The sequence below is a fragment of the Equus quagga genome, chromosome 8 (assembly GCF_021613505.1).
Source record: "Equus quagga isolate Etosha38 chromosome 8, UCLA_HA_Equagga_1.0, whole genome shotgun sequence".
Classification (NCBI taxonomy): Eukaryota; Metazoa; Chordata; class Mammalia; order Perissodactyla; family Equidae; genus Equus; species Equus quagga.
Window position 1 is genome coordinate 131,120,332 of NC_060274.1, and position 24,478 is coordinate 131,144,809.

The 24,478-nt window shown below is 43.6% G+C and overlaps 1 protein-coding gene across 1 annotated transcript in view; it reads left to right on the forward strand.

The window, feature by feature from the left end:
- Window positions 1–8,559: 8,559 nt before the first annotated feature.
- Window positions 8,560–24,478, forward strand: part of UBE3C (ubiquitin protein ligase E3C) — a 123,291-nt gene continuing 107,372 nt past the window's right edge. Inside the window, exon 1 of the mRNA XM_046669080.1 lies at window positions 8,560–9,053. Within this exon, the coding sequence (XP_046525036.1) occupies window positions 8,988–9,053 (66 nt within the window). The 5' untranslated portion in view covers window positions 8,560–8,987. The remainder of the gene's footprint in view (window positions 9,054–24,478) is intronic.

The window sequence follows — 24,478 nt, forward strand, 5'->3', positions numbered from 1 at the left end:
AAATAAAAAAAAGTAAAAATAATCTTTCTGATAAAATGAAAGTAAAGACTCGCAACAGCTAAGTGTTGCTCAGCTGGATTCTGAACTAGTAAAAAAACTCTGCAACTTACTCTCAAATGGTTCAGGAGATAATTACAGACAGAGATGGATAGAGTGAACGTGGAAAAACGTTAACAATCCATGAATCTGGGTGAGTGACATAGAGGGGTTCTTTGTACTATGCTTGTGACCTTTCTATAAGTTCGACATTTTTCAAATAAATTAAAAACATTAAAATGAATCCAGCCCATCCTGAAGCACAGTGTCTCTCAACGTGCCCGCTCCCAGGGGGGTGGGACCTTGTGTGATTCTGTGAGGGTGACAGGTGAGCCCTCACTGACCCATCACCGCTCTTCTATCAAACTCCGTTTATGACCAGCAGGATTGGGGCTGAGTGGGGCAGAGCAGGCATTTTAGAAGCAGTTTAGTTATGAAAATTTCTTTCATAAAAGAAAAGCATCCAATGTGGCTCCAAAAAGGCGAAGCGGGCACAGTGCGGGCTTGGAGGTGTGGCTGCATCTCACCCAGGCCCTGCAGTCGGGAGGGCTCTGTGGGCACCTGAACCCCTCCTCAGTCACAGCCGTTTCACACCAGGCGGACATCCTCACAGCAGAGCAGAGCACAGACGTGTGGTCTTCCAGCCCCACCAGCACCTCTGTCCGGAAACCTGCAATTGACCACAAATTGGTTCTGGGACTTCCTCTGGAGACTTGTGTGTCAGAGTCTGAGCACTGTAAACGGCACTGCCAAGATCTAGCTCAACTGCTCTTCCCGATGTCAGACCCGCAATCCTGGCCTTATTAGCACCGTACAGTTCCAGGTTTGTATTAGTGACAGATTGCTGCCCAGCCAACACTCAGTGGCTTAAAACAATCAACATTTAGTATCTCAGATTCTGTGGGTCAGGAATCTGGGAGTCGTTCAGCTAGGTGGTTCTTCTCAGGGTCTCTCTGGAGCTTGCAGTCAAGATGGCATCTGGGGCTGCAGATTCATCTGAAGGCTCGACTGGGGCTGGAGGCTCCACTTCCGAGACAGTGCCCTCTCCTAGTTGTCAGTGAGAGGCCTCAGTTCTCTCTACGAACCACAGCTTTTATTTTCTGCATGCTGATGCTTTGACGTCTGGGGCCTCAGTGACTCTGGAGAGACTGCCTGCCCCACAGTGAGCCAGCTCCTAGAGAGGGTGCACACTTGCCCATCTGTGAGCGCACTCTACAAATGCACACCAACTGTGCAGAGCACACACCCCACCACCTTCTCTATCAGAGCCTTACACTCCAGGCCACTGTCCACCTGTCCTAGTCACCCCAGGGCCAAGTCCCAACAACTAGGGGCAGCCCCTATGCCCCAGAGCCTACCAAAATTATTCAAACCAGCCAATCCTAAGCCTGCTTACCCTGCCTCATCTATTCCTTCCTGCAGAAGCCACAGGAAAGGCTCTTGCCCATGCCCCGCCTCCTGACTTGCCCTGGTGCCTCTCATGTTGCCCCCGTGTGTTGTGACGTGCCCCCTTCCTCTTGGGACCTTTTGAGTCATAGACTATCTTTTCAGTGGCAGTCATCTCCTGACCTGTTGGCCTCATCACACCTGAATACTAAAACCTATTAAACCAGATGCCCAGCCAGGTTCTCTCCATCCTTTGCAAACACTCCCTGCATGCTGTTGCAGACATTGGTGAGGGCAGAGGAGGAGGCCCCACTTAACTTAGATCTTGTTCGAGTTACAATTGACCACCATGTGGCCGGGCCGCGCATAGAGAGCTCTGAACACGGCCTTGATGTTTCTGGATTTTCTTTCAGGCTCTCTGCTGCCTAGGACCTTGGCTCTCAAATGAACTCCTTGTATCAGAAGAGATTTACTACCCTAACTATATCTGTATCTCAATTTAATGAAAATGTTAAGGATACTTTGATGGTCTTGCGCCAGTGTAATTTTAAATAAAATGTCTTCATTCTTTGGCAGCATATGCTGCCCTGATGTTTAACTATCGGAAAGTACTTAAGTGAAGTGCTCTTTACAATATTGTCTTTACAACATCAGCTGGTTTTACAGCATTTTTTTTCCCAGAGTAAACAAAAAAGTTTTATGGAAATCTTTGAGGCAAAGCCCCATCTATGTTGCTACAAATTAAACCCTAGCTGACTGTAGATTATAAAGCAATGCATCTCAGGGGGAAAACCCCAGGCTTCGGAGTTACACAGTAACTCTGCATTTGAATCCTAGCTGTCAAACTTGTTAAACTCTCTTTCTGAGTTCCAGTGTCTGCGTTTGTAAAATGCAGATGATAATATTTACTGCATAGGGCTGCCATGAGAAGTAAAAAGTAAAATGTCTGTATAGCGTACAGTGTGATACCTACAGAAAATGAACACTCAATAAATAGCAGCTTTTATCTTCCATTGCCGTGTTTATACACTCTGGCACTTAATTATGTTTGGGTGACTTTGAACAGAAGTGTAAGCATCTCTTTCCAAAACGCCACCCGCTTGGAGATTTAATGCGCTAGCTAAGCCTTGCGAGGGGGAACTCTCCTGGAGCATCCCAGCAGCGAAAGGCCGTCCAAGGAAATTTGGAGCACTTGCAATTTGGCCTCCTGCTTCCCACACATTGACTGGCTGCCAAACACACTCTTAATTGTCTAACCTTTTTAAGTGATTAAAATGATGATGATGATGATGATGATGCACAAGAATAGTATCGGCGGAATGTTAACAGCCTATTATCAATACATGGTCTTTTGATATTGTTTATTGTTAAACTCTTTTTTGGCCCATGAACTTAGCAAGATGCCCTTTGAGTACAGATGCTTAGTGCTGAAAACAAGAGTCTAAAACGACAAGGCTTGTTCAATAGATTTGTGTCACCAAAATACAGGTCTCCAGAGCCGTTGGGCCAGGCCCATGTCTGTAGCACAGGGAAGCATTTTGCCCGCATGGCAGATGAAGTGGATGGAGTTAAACGACTCGTCCAAAGTCAGGCAGTTGTCGGGGGGCGGGGGAGCACACTGAGACCTTGCTCAGGTCTGCCTCTGAGCAATGCTTTATTACGAGAAAACATCTTAAACTTTATTTCCCTTTGAAAGTTGAAAGCATTCATGGATATTTGTGGATATTGCTTCATTTGCCATTGACAGTATCAATGAGGGTTTTTTTTTTAAAGATTTAATTTTTCCTTTTTCTCCCCAAAGCCCGCCGGTACATAGTTGTATATTTTTAGTTGTGGGTCCTTCTAGTTGTGGCATGTGGGACGCCACCTCGGCATGGCCTGATGAGTGGTGCCATGTCTGCACCAAGGATCCCAACTGGCAAAACCCCGGGCCACCAAAGCAGAGCGCGAGAACTTAACCACTTGGCCACGGGGCTCTTATTAAGAATAACATGGCCACCTATACAATGTAACTCGAATTATAAGGGTGTAGGCAATTTCATATTGGACACAGTTCAGTTTTTAGTAAAAAAAAAAAAAAACAAACATAAAAATCATAGTCCTTAAAGAGCTTTACGATAAAAAGAAGAAAAGGTGAACGTTGATGAGTACAATGCCCGACTCCTGAAATCGGGAGCTTTGGTTCGCTCCCTCCCTGCCCAGGACCTGCCTCCCGCCTCTCATCCAGCAGGGCGGCGGCAGACTCCTCCCCATTTCTCCCATCTGGACACAGCTGTCTTCCCGTTCAGAACCCAGGCCTCCCCCTGTCTTCTTGTCCTACATCCCCGGCCCCTCCAGGTCATCACTCCACCGGAACTCCTCCTGTGCACTCGCTTCGAGTTCTCTACACTTAAGCTATAAACTCACCTCGGAGCACTGGGAGATGACACAGGCCTTGGGGAACAACGTCATGCAGCCCTAGTGGGGTCCCAGCAGATGCCTTCAGGCCTCAGAGCACTATGCTGAGCCCAGGCACCAACAGGGATGGCACCTCCTGGGGCTGGCATAACCCACAGCCTGCAAGCCAGCTGCTTCCCATAGCTGTGCAGCTGGCTCAGCTGCTGCTGCAGGAGATGAGGGTGTGTGTCTTGGGACACACGAAGTTTTGGCCTTATAGGGTGAGTGCAGCAGATGGTTTGTTGGCGCACATGCGGATGCCACATGTGCTCAGACTGTCCTGGTCCTGTGGCGGGTGAGACCCATGGTGAAGGCATGGCCTGGAAGAGCATCTTAGCCACACAACGAGCGCTCGGGACAGCTGCTGCAGCATGATCTCAACTTCAGCTCAAGGTGTGGAACATGTCAGGTGGGAAAGAATGACTGGAGGAGTACAGACAGAGGGAAAGGTCCCTGGTGACTCCATGGCAACTCCCACAGTTGCTTCGGCTCAGGTTAATCCAGTGTGAGCTGAGAAGAAACTTCCCTAAGCGCTGGGCCACAGGCCTTAGCAATTCTACAGATAGGGGCAGGGTCAAGGGCTGTTAGGACAAAGACTCAAAAGGGTTCACGGGCAGAGCTCACACTTGGTGGGTATCCGGTGCCAGACACACAGGGGGAAAGAGGAAATTTGGAACAGGAGAGAAAGGAAACTCAAGTCAGGCCTGGTTACAGGGCCTGTCCCCACTGCAGGTTTATAAAGTTTGCCAGACGGAAGGCACAACGTCTCAAGTACCACTGTCCGGACGGGGAGACTGCACAGGTACAACTCCCCACCCCTCTGGCTGTGGTAGACGCAGTGACACTGAAACTCCTGATGGGAGTGAGGAGTGCCCAGCATAGATTCTGATGACTGGCACAGATGAGCCACATTTCCGTGAACCTAAAATCTTATGTACCTTCCTCTGAAACGACATCAAGTCCCTGCCATGGACTCTGGTACATTGTGGCTTGATGTTCACTCGTCTCAAAGAACTTGCTGGTTTCCCTTCTGATTTCCTCCTTGACACGCAGCTATTTAGGACTTAATTTCCACATTTGTGAGTTTGCAAATTTTCCCTGTCATGGATTTCTAATTTCATTCCATTGTGGTTGGAGAACATACTTTGTATGATTTCTGTCCTTTTAGATGAACTGAGGTTTGTTTTATGGCCTAACAGATGGCTTGTCCTGGACAATGTGCCGTGTGCTCCTGGGAGGAAGGCGTGTTCTGCCGGTGGCAGTGGCATTCTTTGTCTCTTAGGTCACATTGGTGTAGTGGTGTTTAAATCTTCTCTCTCCTCCTTGATCTTCTGTCTACATGTTCTATACATTTTTCAAAATGGGGAATTGAAGGGGCTGGCCTAGTGGCATAGTGGTTAAGTTTTTGCACTCCACTTCCGCGGCCCGGGTTTCACAGGTTTGGATCCCAGGTGTGGATGTAGCACTGCTCATCAAGCCATGCTGTGGCTGCATCCCACATAAAATAGAGGAAGATTGGCACAGATGTTAGCTCAGCCACAATCTTCCTCAAGCAAAAAGAGGAGGATTGGCAACAGATCTTAGCAGGGCTGATCTTCCTCTCTCTCACACACACACACACACACACACACACACACACACACACAAAGGGGGAACTGAAGTCTACAATTATTACTGTTGTTGTAACCACTACCGAGACCAAGACACAGAACTGACCCCCACTGCAGACCTCCCTCCTGCTGCCCATGTGTAGTCCCCCCCATTCCTAACCACTCACAACGACTAATCCAGTCTCTGTGTATGATTTTGTCATTTTGCCGTATAAATGGAATCATACAATATGGATATGACCTCTTGGGAGTGGCTTTTTCATTCAGCATCATCCTGGGAGCACTTAAGGTGCCATTTGTCAATAATTAGTCCTTATACTATTGCTGAGTAATATCCATAGTGTGGACGCACCATATTTGGTTTGAACATCACCCTTTGAAGGACATTTTGGTTGTTTCCAGATTTGGGTGATACAAACAAAGCTGATGTGAATATTTATGTACAAATGTCATATGGATATAAATTTTTATTACCCTGGGATAAATGTGCATGAGTGCAATTGCTGGGTCATATGGTAAGTGTATGTTTCATTTTTTTTTTAAAAAGAAACTACCAAACTCTTTTCCAGAATGGCTGTAACATTTTACACACAGGAGGTTGGGTTTCTCGGCCTCCTTGCCAGCATTTGCTACTGTCATTATTTTTTATTTTAGCTGTTCTAATAGGTGTGTAGTAGTTGTGTAATTTTAACCTATCTCTTTCTACCGCCTTTTGGTAATTATTAATTTAATTCAAAAATATTTGAGGGCCTATTACACAGCATTGCAGTAGGCACAAAAGTGAGGTAGAGGGCTCCGTCTTGAGGAGTTCACAGTCTAGAAGAGGCAGGAGGACGAGTATACAACAAGCTACACTAGAATCATTTCACAGGCCTTAAGTTCTAAGGTCAGCGCATATGCCTGGAAATCTTTCATAGTCAAAATTATCCTTGAAAATTAGTGTTAATTTTTGTAGGGTGATAATGATAAAATGATGTCTTCCAAAAACCCATTTTAAAAAGAGATATATACTGAGATATTTACAGGTGAAATGATGTCTGGAATTTGCTTCAAAATAATGGAGGACAGTGGTTAATGGGTGGGGTATAAATTACACAAGATTAGCCGTGAGTTGAAAATCACTGAAGCTAGGCAATGTGTAATGGGGGTTGAGTATACTATTATTATACTATTATTATTAGGCTTGAAATTTCCCATAAAAAAAGTATTTTAAAAATCCTTGAAAATCTTTCAGTAGGAATCATAGAGAATCAAATAAACGCTCTTTTGAGAAGCCAGATTTTCCTCTAGCATGGGACAGGATATTAGTTCTGTCCAATGTACCAAAGTGACACAGTCAGCTCACACATCGGGGCCACCCAATACAAGCAAAGAATTAGCACAGTGATGTTCACACCACCAGTGGCAGGTGGAACCTAAGACCAAATGAGGGGACAGCAGTGCTGGGATTTTCCGAGGCCCAGTAAATATCACCCTCTTCCCTACCCACATTCCTAGCCAATTAGAAAATTTGAAAAATCCCCAGCAGATGGAAGCAACACACCTTCATTACCAACAAAGCTGAGACTGGAGAAGGAGGCCTGGGGTTCAAGCCAAATGAGCTTGTTACTCCTCACGCTTGGTTTAGACCTTGGAAGAATTTATTGGAGGCAAAATCTGAGACCTCAGAGCAGACTGACTTACTGAGGGCACATACTGGATATTACCAATATTTTTAATCTTTGCTCATCTGACAGGTTAAAAAAAAGCATGATGCTTAATTTGCAATATCTGTAAAATTTCAAAATTGGCAAAATTTGGACATTTTTGATGAATCAAGGATTTCTTGACATAGAGTAACTATATATTAACTGGGAAACAGTGCATTAATCTAGTGGCTTTCAAAGTTTTTTTGATCCTGACTTATAATAAAAAATACACTCTATATGGTGACCTAGTTCACACACACACACACACACACACACACACACACATATATACATTGTGTGTGTGGAGGGGGCAGGACTTTTCAAACCGAGATTGAAACCCATTAGCGGGCTGTGAAATGTATTTAGTGGCTTGCACCTAGCGTTAAAAAAAGAGAAGATAGAGTAAAAAAAATCAGTGTATCACACATAGTAATGATACTATTTTTTAAAATTTTGGTTTCAGCCGTGTGTATATTATACGTGTATATGATATACATTTATGACGTGCATGTGTGTATATGATGTATTTGTGTATATTTATGTGTGTATATGATGTATGTGTATATTTATGTATGAATGTGTATATGATATATATTTCCGTATGTGGTATATGTATGTATGTGCATGTGATATATGTATATATCTATGCATGTGTGTACACATCTATTTTTTTTTAAAGACTTTAATTTTTCCTTTTTCTCCCCAAAGCCCCGGTACATAGTTGTATATTCTTCGTTGTGGGTCCTTCTAGTTGTGGCATGTGGGACGCTGCCTCAGCGTGGTTTGATGAGCAGTGCCATGTCCGCACCCAGGATTCGAACCAACGAAACACTGGGCCGCCTGCAGCGGAGCGCGCGAACTTAACCACTCGGCCACGGCGCCAGCCCCTACACATCTATTTTTGTATACGTGTATGTCTGTATGTTTATATGTGTATGAAGTACACACGTGAACTACGTGACAAGGTGAAACGTCTGCACTCTCTACGGGCGCTGAGCATCTAATAAAACTGAGCCTTTTCGTCCCACATCAGTCAACTTTGGCATCAGACCGAAAGCTAGGAGCCGCTACCCAGAAAGCGCGCAAACATCGGGGCGCAGGTGCGCCCGCCCTCGGAGCGCCCTGGCGCGCGGCTGGTCAGCACCCTCCGCGGGAGTCGCGTCGCGCCGCCCCGCCCCGGCCCCGCCCCGGCCCCGCCCCCTCCTCCGCCCCGCCCCCTCGCCCGCGCGCCGGCCGCAGAGCCCGGTCGCCGCCGCACCTTCCCACGCTCTGTCACGCCGTCTGTGGCGGGCGCGCGCACGCTAGCGAGTCCCCGACAGAGGCGCCGCAGCGGCGATGGCAGCGGGCACGCGCACGCTGGCGGGGCGGCGGGAGAAGCGCCCCGACGTCGATGGCGGGCGGGCGCGCGCACGCTGGCGGGGCCGCGCACGGCAGCCGCGGCCGGCGGCCATCTTCCCTACCGGCGGCTGCTCCCAGTGCAAGTGAGGGGTCCGCGGGCCTGCTGGCGCCCTCGGGCTCAGCCGGAGCAGTAGGGAGGCGTGGATGAGGGGGGAGGTGAGGAAGAGCCGCCCCCCAGAGTTACCGCCCCTCCTGCGTAAGGGCAGGGCCGGGCGGGCAGAGTCCCGGGCGCGGGCTCGGGCTCAGCCTCGGAGTCGCTGCCCGGCGCGGCCTCGCCCTCGCCCTCGCCGCGGCCCTCCCCGCCGAGACCCCTCCCCCTGCAGACCCCTCCCCCTGCAGACCCCTCCCCGCCGAGACCCCTCCCCCGGCCCCCTCCCCGCCCGCCCGCCGCTCTCAGGGTCGGGGCTCCTCCCAGATGGGATAAGCCGCCAAGATGTTTAGCTTTGAAGGGGATTTCAAAACGAGGCCCAAGGTGTCCCTCGGAGGCGCGAGTAAGAAGGTAAGAGCGGCCTGTGTGGCCTCGGCGCCCCGGGGCCCTCCCGGGGGCGGGGGTCCAGGGTCCGGGGCGGCCGTGCGGATCCCTTGTGGGCGGCGGTGCCGGGGTCCGGGTTCTGGGGGCGGCCGTGGGGACCCCCTGCGGGCTGGCGGGCGTCTGGCCGGGACCCCGGGGGCTCCGTCTCCAGCGGCGCGACGCGCCGGAGGCCTGCTGCTGTGTCACCTGCTTCTGAGAGTGTCGAGCAGGTCTGGGAGGAAGGCTGCTGAGGAAAGGGCTTTGTAGACCAGAATCGCCAATAACCTGCGCTCATCACGTTTCAGAAACTGCAAGGATGCCGAAGGCGGACCGCCTTTTAGACTTAGGTAGTGAAAAAACTCGGGCAAAGGACACAGTGTTTCTCTTCAGAAACGAACTTTAGATACTTTATCACACTTGACTAAGCATAGTGATTGCTTTTAGAATACTACCTAAGGGGTATTTTCTGTTGTAGACGATAAACAGGATGTATTTGTTAATGTCAACAGTCTCTTGACTTTGAGGCACAACTCCTTATAATTGGTCACGGGGCAAGGTTAGGGAAATTATTCTTCACCAGCCTTCTGGGAACGTATTTCTGGAGAGACTCTAGGGGTGTTTTTCTGTTATGGGTCTTATGATTTATAGTTATTCTTAGGAAAATTGTTTAGAATAAGGGTGGACAAACTGTAGTTATTCTGCTGTCCCGCAATCGTAGAATTCCCAGCAGCCCTCTCTGATGACTGGCATCTATTGATTCACTGGAGTTGCTGATAAATAGTTCAGCGTCAGTGTTGCTTCATTCTCTTGCCTTCTGCCACTTCTCCGCTGTTCTGGCTCAGGAATCCCTTTTCTGCCTGTTTTAGTTTTATTAGATTAAAAATAAAAGTGTGGTCCCCGTGCTTAGAGTGTTTGAAAAGTGTAGTGAATCTAATTAGCTGATTGTTTACAAAGAAGTTTTAAACGTCCTTTAAGTGCACTGCATATTCTTTCTTCTAAGTTAGGATATTCTATATATATAACACTTGATAACTGGGTTGGCTTATAACCCTAAGTGGATGCTGAAATCCAAGTAGGCACATCCTTTTTAAATTGTGCTCTGGGGATGCGTGTATGATGGTTTCCAAGGGTAGAGGAAAGGAACCGGGTAGGGAGTTGGGAGAGGAGAGTGCTGATAATGTTCAAGCTTTGAGTTTTGCATGATGGTGATTGGTTGGAGGTGGCCGCCTGCAGAGCTTGGTACTAGAACTAGGTACTGTGTAGGTCTGGCAGGCTTGGCATGGGTAGCATTCATTGGCTTGGGTAGTCGTGAAAATTCCAAATAAGATCAAAGGACATCTGCCTTGGAGAAGCTCTGGGCCAGGTGTCTTAGGGTATCAGTGAGATAGAGAGCAGGGGGTGATTGCACGGACGCACAGCACACCAGTGGCAGGTCACCGCTTTAGATCACTATTGCCTCGTTATATAGGACCTTGTGGCTTCTCTTACAGACAGGAGTGCCCTGGCTTGCCCTACTAGGGTGTTGATTCTGTTTTTTCACTGGGTAGTACGTCTCCACTCTGAGGAAAGTAATCATCAACCGATCAGAATCTTAAGGGGAGATTACACATCTTGGTTTTTAGCTATGCAAAAAAAATATTTTTCCCCATTTTATTGAGGTATGGACTTAACATACAATCAAGGTCACAAACATTGAGTGTACATTAAGTGTCGTAGGCCATGTGCCCTAAAAGAGCCTGAGGAGGAGATCTTCCTGCAAGTGAAATTGAGGAGGGAAGAGGAGAGGGCAGGGGATAAGGAGCCTGCTTTAGCCTGGTCTCACCGAGAACTCTGCAGCACAGCTGCCGTCACAGAGTTATCCCTTCTTGAGGTAAAGGGGCTATCACTTTTTACCCCCATATCATTAGTTGTTGGTTGCAGGCCCCCGCCAGGGTTAGGGTGGGAATGTAACACTGCTGGCCCCTCAGCAGAGGGCAGTTCTCCTGAGAGGATAAGAGTCAGGAGCCAAAAGGAGTTAACCTGCTGAGGCGGCAGGGTGGCGGGGGCCTGCACTGGCCTGGTAAAGGAATCCGGGCGGGGAATCATCAATAGGTTCATCTTGAAGGGTTTTGCATATTGAACACACCCATCTGAGCACCACTCACATCAAGTAACATTCCCAGCATTCCTTAGGCTCCCTCCTGCTCTCTTCCACTCTGTTCCTCCTCCCCAAAGATAACTACTGTTCAGACCTCAGTTACTGTAGATTAGTTTTGCCTGTTGAATTTCATGTGAATGGAGTCACATACAGTTTCTTTTTTCTTTGGATATGGCTTCTTTGGCTCAGCATTCTGTCTGAGAGTGGAATCCGTCCACCTTGTTTCGTTGCATTGTGTGAACACACCGCAGTTGATCCATTCTGTTTTTTATGGGTGTTTGTTGTGTATGTCCTTTGGTGGACATATACTCATTTACTGGGTCACATGTTGCACACGAGTTTAGCTCTAGTGCACTCTGCTGGTTTCCCTAAGTGACATGTCTGCAGCGTCTGAGAGTTTCAGTGGCTCCACTTTCTTGTCAACACTTAGTATTGTCAGTTCTTTTAATTTTGGCAATTCTGGTGGGGATGTAGTTTCATTGGAGTTTTAATTTTGTTTCCTGACAACTCCTGACGTTGAGCACCTGCATATGCTTATTTTCTTTCTTTCTCTTTGGCTGCAATGTAAGTCCTTTCCTTCATTTAAAAAACAAAATGTTATAATCCTTCCTGCACGTCTTAAATTATTTGAAGTCTTCCCTTCTTCCTTGAACTTGTTGGAAAACTGAGTAGTTGCCTCCTTTTGAATAAATACATCTTTTTTCCAAAATGAATATTTTTAGTGTTTATTTGTAAAGGCTCTGTTTAGGATCTGAAACATTATAGGGAAAAGTCCGCGCCCTCATTATAATCTTGTTGGGGAGATGAGACTTAAACAACTAAGTTAACAATTGAGAGCAATTACTACATTCTTGGTTTCCATTGGAGCTGATCCAGGAAAGGGTAATGTAGTCAGGGCTGGGTCTTGAAAGATGGATAGAGTTAGGGGAGGTGGGAGTCTAGAAGGATCTTTCAGGTGGGTGGAAGGGTATCCATGTGATGAGGATTTTAGGCTGGTTAATTTTAAAACTGCAGATGAGAAGCAGGCTCCGAGGACTGGAATTTGCTTGCCCTTTGAGAGACATTTGCATTTGTGAAAGAAGGGAGATGACCATGTCTCTAGAAACTCTTAATGGGGAAGGCAAGAACTTAAGTTGGTTACTGTCTGGCAATCTCATGTAACTGATTTAGGGTGGTGGCTTCTGACCTTTACTTAATCCGATTTGATTCTTATCTAAAAGTCATGGGATCACCCAATAGCCAGACCCCACCTGCACTGATACCATTTTAACTTTTTTTCATATTCTTTCCTTTGTCTTGTAAAGAGATGGCTCACATACCTATGCCTTAAATTTAGCCTTACTCTCCACCCATGGTTGCAGCAGCAGCAGCAGCAGCTCTGACTGCCTGTGGGTCCTGTCCCCACGCACCAGCTCTGCCTGCCCATGGGTCCTGTTCCCATGCCCGCGGCAGCAGCAGCTCTGACTGCCCATGGGTCCTGTCCCCATGGCAGCAGTAGCGGGGGCAGCAGCAGCTCTTCCTGCCCGTGGGCCCTGTCCCCACGCAGCAGCCTGACTGCCCATGGGTCCTGTCCCCATGCTGTTCCACACTATTCTCTAAATAAAAGAGCACTATTGCCAGATCTTGAGAGTCGAAGAAATCTTTCTTTCGACTCCTCGGCTCACCGAGCCCGCATCACATGGAGTAGGTATATGCTGGATTCCACTGACTCCAAGTCACATGGGTTTCCACTTTTTAATATTTCTGAAATCAAGATACATCTTGGTGGCATGACAAAGTTTATTGGCAGTATTTTTTTCCTTCCTTGGTAGTGCATAGAAGAATATCTTAGGGATCATTTGATTACAAGTATAGAAATCCAGTGAAACTTGCTTAGTAGGCAAAAGAAAAGGTGTATGGCAAGGATATGATGATATCTCACAGAATGTAAGGACAGAAACATATCCAGATACCAAGTCGTCATCAGCACCAAGGTGCCTAGTCTCAGTCTTTCTCCCTGGGCTGCATGGTCTCCTTCATTCTTAGTTCTCTGCAGACTGGCTTTCTCCTTTTCACTTGCACGTGATCGTGGCTGTGTATTCTTTCCTAGTTCAGGTTTCCAGCTGAGACCATTGGATCTGAATTCCAGTTCTCAGGAGAGGGCATCTGATTGGCCTGTATCAGAGTTCCACCCGAAGAGCTGAGTCTGGACAGGACGTTGGAGTCTTTGGTACAAATAAAGCAGTCTAGATGTGCGAGGGGTGGGGAGTAAATTGTCCAAAAGAGGGAGTGGTTGTTGAATGAAATGTCTAGGCTCCTATGGACGTAGGTGAGGATGTTTGACAGGCTATCAATTTTACGTGTGTGAAATGAGGGAGAAATCTGAACTAGAGGTGCAGATTTGGGAGTTTTCAGCAGATAGGTGGCTTAGAATGAAGTCACTTAGGGAGAAGGCTTGGAGTTTGGGACAGAGTGGGACTTGTGGGGTATTGCAACATTTAATAAGCAAGGAGAATGCTTAGCAAAGAATCCCACCTCAGGGAGGAGAAGGAGTGACCACAAAGCTGAGTGCTGCCAGGGATGCAGTGAAGAAGTACTGACAAAGAGGAAGACCTGGGTGCCTGTAGACGGAGCATATTCCAGGGTAGTAGGGGTTGGAAGTCAAGATTGCAGCACACTGAGGAGTGAACATGGGAAGTCAAAAAGTGGGGAGACCTTTTTTGAAAAGGACTGGAAGAAGATTGCATTCAGGGTGTAAGGAAGGTGTTTGTTTTTTAGGATAGGAGAAACTTGAGCAAGTTTATAGACTGGGGAAGAAGCAGGTAGAGAAGGGAGGGGGTGCGGGTTTTTCAGAGTTCTGGGGGAGGTGAGTGGGAAGAATCAGGTGTGAGCAGAAGAGGGAAGTATTTTGAGATTTAAAGAAAAGAAATGGATGTGGATATAGAAAAGTTTATAGATAGAAGGAAGGAAATTAATATTTCCTTTCCAACTTTCGATAGATAGCTAAAGTGAAAGTGGTGGTAGAATTAATATTTCTCTAATGTGTGTTCATTGCTTTTTTTTGAGGAGGATTAGCCCTGAGGTAACATCTGCTGCCAATCCTCCTCTTTTTGCTGAGGAAGCCTGGCCCTGAGCTAACACCCGTGCCCACCTTCCTCTACTTTACATGTGGGACGCCTGCCATAGCATGGCTTGACAAGCCTTGCCATGTCCGCACCCAGGATCCAAACCGGTGAACCCTGGGCTGCAGAAGTGAAACATGTGAACTTAACTGCTGTGCCACTGGGCCAGCCCCTGTTCGTTGCTTTTTTAAAAAAAGTTAATAAACTCTGTGTTTTAGAGCATTTTTAGGTTTACAGAAAATCTAGCAGATGGTTCTGAGTTCCCTTATGCCCCCTCTTCCACCTCACATTCCCCTATTATTAGCAGCTTGCATTAATGTGGTTCATCTGTTACAATTGATGAACCAATATCGATACATTAGGGTTCACTCTTTGTGTTGTACTTTCTGTAGGTTTTGACATGTGTAATGAAATGTACTACCATTACAGTATCATAGAGAATAGTTTATTGCCCTAAAAATCCTCCCTGCTTTACCTCTTCATCCCCCCTTCCCCCCACTCCACAACCCCTTTCAACCACTGATCTTTTTACCGTCTCTATAGTTTTGCCTTTCCCAGAAGTTTCATGTAGTTGGAATCATACGGTGTGTAGCCTTTTCAGATTGGCTTCTTTCACTTAATAAGCATTTAAAGTTTCTCATGTCTTTTCGTGCTTGATAACTTGTTTCTTTTTATTTTATTTTTAACAGACTATGTTTAGAGCTTTTAGGTTTACAGTAAAATTGATGAGAAAACCCTGAGATAACATACTCTCTCTCTCCAGCACACTGTTTTCTCTGTTATTTACATCTTGCCTTAATGCGGTACGTTTGTTACAATTGATGGACCAATATTGATACATAGGTATTAACTAAATCCTTAGTTTATGTTAAGGTTCACTCTTGGTGGTGTACATTCTGTGGGTTTTGACCTTTTCAGATTGGCTTCTTTCACTTAGGAATATGCTTTTAAGGTTGCTCATGTCTTTTGTGGCTTGATAGCTCCCCCACCCCCCCAGTCATTGAATAATATGCCACTCTTTGTTTTGTTATGTTTAGTTTTTTGAGGAAGATTAGCCCTGAGCTAACATCTGCCACCAATCCTCCTCTTTTTGCTGAGGAAGACTGGCCCTGAGCTAACATCCATGCCTATCTTTCTCTACTTTATATGTGGGATGCCCACCACAGCATGGCTTGCCAAGCGGTGCCATGTCTGCACCCGGGATCCGAACCGGTGAACCCCAGGCCGCCGAAGCAGACCGTGCGAACTTAACTCCTGTGCCACTGGGCTGGCCCCAATCAGTATTCCACTCTCTGGACGTACCACAGTTTGTTTATCCATTCACTTATTGAAGGACATCGGGGTCACTTCCAAGTCTTGGCAATTAGGAATAAAGCTGCTATAAACATCCATGTGTAGGTCTTGTGTGGACATAATTTTCAACTCCTTTGGGTAAATAAATACCAAGAAGTGTGATTCCTGGATCATATGATAAGAATGTTTTTAGTTTTGTAAGAAACTGCCAAACTGTCTTTCAAAGTGGCGGCACCATTTTGCGTTCCCACCAGCAATGAATGAGAGTTCTGTTGTTCCACATCCTTGTCAGCATTTGGTGGTGTCAGTGTTTGGATTTTGGCAGTCCTAATAGGTGTGTAGTGGTATCTCATTGCTTTTATTTGCGTTTCTCTGATGACATATGATGTGGAGCATCTTTTCATATGCTTATTTGCCACCTGTCTGTCTTATTTGGTGAGGTGTCTGTTCATGTCTTTTGCCTGTTTTTTAACTGAGTTGTTTGTTTTCTTATTGTTGAGTTTTAAGAGTTCTTTGTATACGTTTTTTATATAATTTTATGTAATTTGTATATATACAGGTCCTTTGTCAGATATGTCTTTTGCAAATATTTTCTCCCAGTTTCTAGCTTGTCTTTTCCTTCTCTTAACAGTGTCTTTTGCAGAACACAAGTTTTTAATTCTAATGAAGTCCAGTCTTATCAATTTTTTCTTTCATGGGTTATGCTTCTGATGCTGTGTCTAAAAAGTCGTTGCCAAACCTAAGGTCATCTAGCTTTTCTCCTCTGTTTATCTTCTAGTAGGTTTATAGTTTTGTATTTTACATTTAGGTCTAGGATCCATTTGGGGTTTATTTTTGTGAAAGGTATAAGGTGTATGTCTAGGTTTTTTGCATTTTTGTTTGTTTGCATGTGGTGTCTAGTTGTTCCAGTATGTTTTGTTGAAAAGCTATCCTTTCTTCATTGAATTGCCTTTGCTCCTTTGTCAGAGATCAGTTCTGGATCGATTTCTGGGCTCTCTACTCTGTTCCATTGATCTGTTTGTTGTTTTGTTTTTACCAGTACCACACTGTCTTGATTTCTGTAGATATATAATAAGTATGAAGTCAGATAGTGTCAGTCCTCCAACTTTGTTCTTTTTCTTCAGCATTATGTTGGCAATTGGGGGTATTTTCCCTTTCCATATAATCTTAGAGTCAGTTTGTTGATATCCACAAAATAACTTATTGGGATTTTCATTGGAATTGTGTTGAATCTGTAGATCAAGTCAGGAAGAACTGATCTTGACAATGTTGAGCCTTCTGTCTAACATGGATTATCTGTCCGTTTGTTTATTTCTTTGATTTTGTTCATCCAAGTTTTGTAGTTTTCCTTATATAGACCTTATATATATATTTTGTTAGATTTAGACTTAAGTATTTCATTTTTTTGTGTACTAATATCAATGATACTGTGTTTTAATTTCAAATTCCAGTTGTTTGTTGCTGGTACAGTTATGCGCCACGTAACAATGTTTTGATCAACGACAGATTACAGGTAGGATGGTGGTTCCATAAGAATAGTACCATATAGCCTACGTTTGTAGTAGGCTATACCATCTAGGTTTGTGTGAGTACACTCCATGATGCTTGCAGAACCACGAGGTCGCCTAACAACACATTTCTCAGAACGTATCTCTGTCGTTAAGCGATGCATGTCTACGAGAAAGCAGTTGACTTTTGTTTTGTCGTTTGTATTTACCAATTGCTTCTAGTTTCTCAGCATTAAGTATTATGTTAGCTGTAGGTATTTTGTGGTGGTTCCTTATCAAGTTGAGGAAATTCTCTGTTTCTAGTTCACTGAGAATTTTTATTGTGAATGGGTGTTGGATTTTGTCAGATGCTTTTTCTGCATCTGCTATGTTCATATGATTCTTCTTTAGTCTGTTGATGTGGTGGATTACACTGAGTGATTTTTGAATGCTGCACCAACCTTGCATACCTGAGATAGCTGCCACTTAGTTGTGATGTGTAATTCTTTTTGTACACTGTTGGATTCAATTTGCTAATATTTTTGTTGGGTATTTTTGCATCTACATTAATGAGAGATATCAGTCTGTAGTTTTATTTCTTGTGGTGTCTTTGTCTGGTTTTGGTATTAGGGTAACGCTGGTGTCGTGGAATAAGTTATGCTTTAGGGCCAACCAAAACCAGCTACTGCCATTTTAATTTCCCCCTCTGAGAAGTCTAGACTGCTTTTAAGATTGTAAGAACTCTGATTGACTGGCTTTATAAAACTGCCATTTATTGTGTAATTGAAGGTCTTACTTAAGATATTTTAACTTAAAAAAAAATCCATGCTATTTTGTTTGAAAAACAGGCACTTGATGTATGTATGTATTGTACTACTCTGTGTACGTTGCAGTGGAACATAAAACTATTTCTTAGAGATCTGGTATCAAGTAAAGTAGGGATGTTTTCTGAGATCAGATTTTAAAATGTTCATTTACTGTCAGGACTGGCATTATTACCCTTACGGTTTTGTCTAGCAGCACCATGTCTGTTCTCGTGAATATGATTGTCTTTAGCCTTCACATATGAGACCAAAAAACTGTAGTTCCCTGTGGCAGATAAGGTCCGGAGTTCTTGATCTGGTTCTTAGGAAAACCCAGCGGAACGGAAAGGCTGAGACTGCTTGTCTAATTCTCTTTGTACTTTTGTACTTTTATAGGGCACCTGGGCTACACGATTGAAGGAGGCACTCACTCAGTCGAGTTGCACAAGGACAGGTTTAAGGTGGCACGTAGCTCAGGTTCATGCTGCAGCTGACCCTGCACTGGCACGGCCCTGAGAGTGAGCACCTCTTTAAATTTTGTGCCCCAGGCACCTAGCTTGCCTCACCCTAGTCCGTGCCTGGCTTTGCACACTCCAGTATGTGCTGATTTTCTTGGGTTACAGAGTTAATTGCCAAGCAGGTCTCTTAACTAAGATAATAAATAGATCATCCCATAGGACTGTAGAAGAGCCTCAAAAAGAGGTTCTTGCAAAAGCAGTGAGGAGCCTTCCTCTGTGACTTTCCCTTTATTCTTATAACTTTTAGGAGTTTGAAAGTTAGGCATCTTACTCTTTGGCTATGACCCTTATTTTATTCCACCGTAGCAGTAGCTGCTTTCTACATGTCCTTGTTCTCCCGCCGTGGCCTCTTCGTGCCTTTCTTTACTTACCCGTTTATCAGCATGCATGCGGGGAGCAGGAACTGTCTTCTGGTGCTGTGTCTCCATAGTCCCTCACCTTCGGTGGTGATCAAGTTAAAGATGGAAATACCTGCTGGTGGCGTGGGTGGCAGTGTTAAATTGGCACAACCTACCTGGGGTACAGTTTAACAATTAGTATCAAGAGTCTTAACAAGGTACATCCCTTCTAATCTAGTAATTCTCCCTTTAGAAATTTATTCTAAGGAACCAATTTGACAGGTGCATGGGAAAGATGCATGGGAAAAGATGATGATTGTGGAATTAGAATATTGAAAAATTTGGAACAACCTAAATGTCCAACAATAGAAAATTTGCTAAACAAATGGTAATATAACAATGCAATGGAATACTATACAACCATTTAAGGTGGTCATGATCTATATTTATTAATATTTATAACATTGTTAATTATATTTATTAAAATGATTCATTGTTAGTGGAAATAAGTAGAATATAGAACAGTGCTGCAGTCTGCGTTTAAATTATATTAATTTGAACAGTCACAATGTCTACTTTCCCAGTTTCTTAGTTTCCACTGAATAAAGTACATGTAGTAGTTCTCTATTCCTGCATAACAGTGGCCGAAGGCAGTACATTTTCCTTCTCTCACTCAGTTCTGTGGGGCAGATGTCTGAGAGAGGCTGTGGGGTGGTTCTAGCTCAGGGTCTCTAGGAGGCTCAGGCATCTGAAGCCTTGCCTGGGGCTGAGGGATCCTCTTCTGGGCTGGCTTATCCATGTGCCTGGAAGTTAGTGCTGGGTCTTGGAAGGAGATGTCCACTCTCTGCCACTTGGACATCTCCCTGTGGCTGCTTGAGTATCTTCACGGCATGGCAGCTGGCTTCTCCCAGGGCCAGCGTTTGACGGCAGTACCCGTTACGAGGTAGTCCTGAAAGTCACACGCTGTCACTTCATCATATTTGTCCATCCAGTCCACACTCAGGGTGAAGGCAATCAACCTCCACCTTTTAAAGGGAAGTCGTATCAAAGAGTTTGTGGAAATATTCTAAAACCACCACAGAAGGAGATACTGATTTTGGCTAAGTTGTAAATGATAGTACTGCAAGACTTTTATATATGCTATTTTTCTGTCTTAACCTAAGACTTAAATATTATGGCTTTTCTTTTCTCCTACTATATCGAATCAGTAGATATTGGCTACTTACCTATTATGTAAATAACAAAGTAGTTAAAAAGCAAATGTTGTCAACTAAATAGTTTTTCAACAGACATTTTGGTGAAACTTAGTTCACCCAGAAAATTTTGTAGCTCTACACCTTGTTTGGAAATGTAACAAGGAAAGAAACTTGTAAACTAGCAACAGGATAGAAAACTGGCAAAATAGAGAACTGACTTAAAATGCCCTTCCAGACAAGGCTTCCTGACTGGATGCTGACTTTCCTTGGACACTCTCCCACTTCACTCACCTCTCTTCCGTGTCCTGATGCGTCTGCTTCCTACTCTATGGTTGTCAATGGTGACAACCCAAAGACTCTCATTCCAAACTACTTTACTCCACTTGGCCCAACTGTATATCCCTCTTTTTCTCCAAGGGGGGTTGGATTAAACAGGAAAATGATCTAACTAAGGGAATTCACATTGTTGCAAATAACTGACAGCTCCTTATGCTTCTGAGGCTTTTTTGAGGAAGATGCTTAGCTCAAATAAATTGCCTGTTAGATGACATTGCAAGTAAGATAATGCAGGGAAGTGAAAGTTTTCAAGCAGCATAAGGAAGAAGATAATTTTACAGGGAAAAGTTTACAAGGAAAAGTGAAACTAGTTTACAAGTTTCTTTCCTTCATAGGGTAGGAGGTAGATGCATCAGGATGTGGAAGAGAGGTGAGTGAAGTGGGAGAGTATCCAAGTAAATTTTTGACCATTTGAGAACTTTTTTGGACAGTCTTGTACCAGAATGGAGGGAGGTGGTTTGTTTTACTTCTCTTCTAATATCACGTGTATCCTGTTCGCAGAGCCCCAGGCAGTGGTATAGTGTTAGTGCCCTAGGCTTCTGTGTGCTGGGCTGGGGTTCTTACTACTATTTACGTATGAACATTGTTGCCACTAAGTTAGAAGCAACAGCATGGGCAGAGGTGTCCAACCATGGAGAAGTGGTGATCACCTACAGATTGTTCAGTGAGGGCCTAAAGCAAGGGGACAGGAGCCTGAGTGGAGGGGGAGTTAAGAGCTGTTGAGGAGGTGGAATTGATGAGATCTGCAATGAGAGGGTCACTTCAGGTGTCTGGGATGTCTGGAGTCGAGAGTGACTCCGTAAACCAAGACGATGTTAAATTCCTGGGGACTTGTTCAATTTGAGATGCTTGGGGATGTTCAGTGGGCAGGCGGAGTGCTGGTCTGGAGCTTCGGGTAGAGACTGGGAGTCCCTCGGTCTATTAGCATGCGGTAGCTGAAATTGCGAGATGTGCTGGAATCTTCATGGGAAAGTATTCTGCTGAGAAGACATGTGAGTGCAAGATAACGCTTCGGGGACACCAACGTTACAGAAAAAGTAGAGAAAGGGGGGCATGCAGAGGAGATTGTGTAGCCAGGAACTGGTGGGTAGAAACCAGCGTGTCTGTCCATGTGTGGGTGGACACTCGTCATCAGATGATGGTTTTTACTGAGAGGGAATAAGCAGCTGCACAGAGAAAAAGCAGGTCTTGTTGGAGGAGCTCCTACCTTCTCTACCGATTTTGAAGCTTTGTTTGCTGTAGCTGTAACTCTATCCTGTGCGTTGACCATAAGCTGAGGGTCAAATTGTTCCATTTATTTTCTAAAAGTAAAATTTATTTTTATTTTTTAAAATTAGCATGCATATTTATTGTATGAACTTTGTATAAAGTATACATGTTCATCCTTTATTTTTGGACATTTAGGTTCTTTCCATTTTATCGTGAACAACATCTCTATAGCCAACAATTTATAATTATTTTTAAGGATAGGTTGCAGAAGGAAGTTAAGTTGCTTGGTCAAAGTATGCACATTGCAGAGGGTTTTGATACACTTTGTTCTCAAGGAAAAGTCATGTCCTGTTTCTGTTCCCTGGTCTAAGCAGTTAAGTGCTTCCTTTGCATCCTTGTGTTCTTGCAGAGTTCTGCACAGTGAGCCTCCAGGGCGTTTTCTCTCCTCCCTGTTACAAGTAGATACACTGCTCTAGTCAGCGTTTGTCCTGCAGCGTGCTTTGCTGATTGCATTCCTCTAATTTCATCTTGACTCCTGTTCTTTGAGGTGAAGGTGTTTGTGTCCCATGGAGGAAGAAGTCAGGGCTCAGAGAGTCCAAATAATTTAGTGAAAACCACAAAGCTCAAGTATCTGAACCCTGATCTGTTCACCGTTGTACTGGATGTCGTGTAGCCTGCACATCTTGTGTCTGTCTCCTGCTTTACTTAAGCTTTCCTTTAACAGTTTGGGAAGTGGAGGCCTATTTCCTGCAGGCGCTGAGAAGGTGGCTCTAATAGTCCTATGTGTTTTTGGATTAATTTTCCTTATGATGCAGCTTTAGTGCTCTCTTTAATGTTTTTAAGGAACATTGGTAAACTCTAGTGTGTTGACACGTAGCACAGTTCATATCACATCATTACTGCAGAACATGAAATTGTAAAAAGTATAATATAGGGAACTTGAAAAAATGTTTCTCTCCATAACCAGCTTGTCTTCGACTTAGTTGTTCATATTTTCTGGGCTTCTCTTTTCCACATCTTATAATGTGAAAGTCACAGTTTTTGATAATGAGAAAGTCAGACTAGATACTAATCTTCCTTGCTCTAATAATGTTTTCATTTTCAATCTCCAGTTAGTGGCCTTTAAAAAAAAGGTAACTTTTTTTTTAATTGAAAAAAATTATAAAAAGTGAGATCCTTCTAAAGGGCATATAATGAAGTCTTCCTCTGTAAATAAACATCGTCCCCCTAATTTTTAAAATAAAAATGAGAGAACATACTGTTTTTCTAAGCATTCTATCTTAGTGGTGATTTCATACCAACACCTTTGATCTTTGTAATTATTTTCATGGATGCATAATATTCCACTGCATGGTTTATATCATATATCCACTTTTTATGGATGGATATATATAGGTTGTTTTCAGAGTTTTGCTATTAAAATAGTGCCATATTTACCACACAATTCTGGTGTAAGAAATGAAAGTCTTTTAGAATTTAATAATGAGGTAGAAGCTATTACGTTTTGCTTTGGAGACTTTGTTTTAAAATGAGCTCTTTTCTGATTTTAAAGTAATGTTTATTATAGAAAATTTAAAATATATTGAAATATATAAAGAAAAATTGCCTATTTGGAACCCCATTTACCACTTAGAAATAAAACACTCTTAATATGTGGGTAAATATTTTTCTAGTCTTTTTTCTATGTATTTTTGGATTGGGAAATGTATTGCACGTTCTGTTTTATAAATATGATTTTTAGTAAGATTACGGTATTCTGATGTCCCTTGAAATATTTTTTGCACATATGTGAAGTTGATTGCTCTTATATTTTCATAGAGGTTCTTTTTTCTTATAGGCCTACCAGCAAAGGGAAAACACACAAATCATGGGTTGTGCATTATTCACAAATAATACTTTTGCTAACTTTTAACATTTTAATTAACTCAAACGGAAGTGTTTTACTTGCATATTCTTTGAATTGTGTAAATATATTAGTATTGTGTCAGTGCAGAGAGTGGGGAAAATACTAACTTGAAACAGATGTGAGACTGACTCTTCTGTTTACCTTGGTAAATGGAGCAAATTGCTAATAGAAAACAACCCAAATAGGTGAAACAAAGGAAACCTCAGAGTTGTTTTTTAAAAATCAAGATAGTAAAAAAATGTGCTAACGTTCTTTTTATAAATGGTTAGCAATCAATTGGAGCATTTGGCTTTATGGAAATTGTCAGGTTATATAAATTTACTTTGACATAGACACAAATTTTGACCATAAAATTCTTTAATTCTGATGGTTAATGAAATCTAATTTAAGCTATTTATGACTTTTTTAAAAACTTTGTTTTGTTACCACCAAATTTATTTGCATGAAGACACATTTTTTCCCATTTAAAAACATCTTTCTTAATGGTATTTGTGAAGTTTGACTGTATTTAATTTTCAGAGGAGATAAGATAATGTGCCTAAAGCTCAAAGATCAAATAGAGAAGTTTGCTGTCATTTACTATTGTTTACATATTGACGAATAGGTTTAGTGTCCCAGCTGTGGAGGTGAGAGATTAGCATTGAAAGTAACACGTCTGCTGTAAGAACAATAGGCTTAGTCATTCCCAAAACGCTTGATTAATGTGTTTTATGAAACGGTTATGTTACTGCTACCAGGAATCCCTAACTTTTCTAGGCCTGTAGAATTTAAAACGTAAAAGATGTTTTCAAGTATAAGTATTATAAATTAAAGACAAGAACTTGTTAAGAATCAAAATCTAAATATGCTTGTTGCTGGTACCTGATTATTCTTTTCCTCCCAGCCACTTAATTATGAAGTTATTCTTGGTTATGTTGTGCTGTTGTAAAAAATGGATGTTCTCATGTTACTTCATTTGTTTTTTATTGTAAAAAAGTGAGAAAGTATTACATGTACATGGATAATAATTCAGGCAGTAGAAAATAACCATTCAAATAAAACAATGTCTTCCTACCTTTTCCCCCCACCCCCCAGCCCCAATCCCTGATC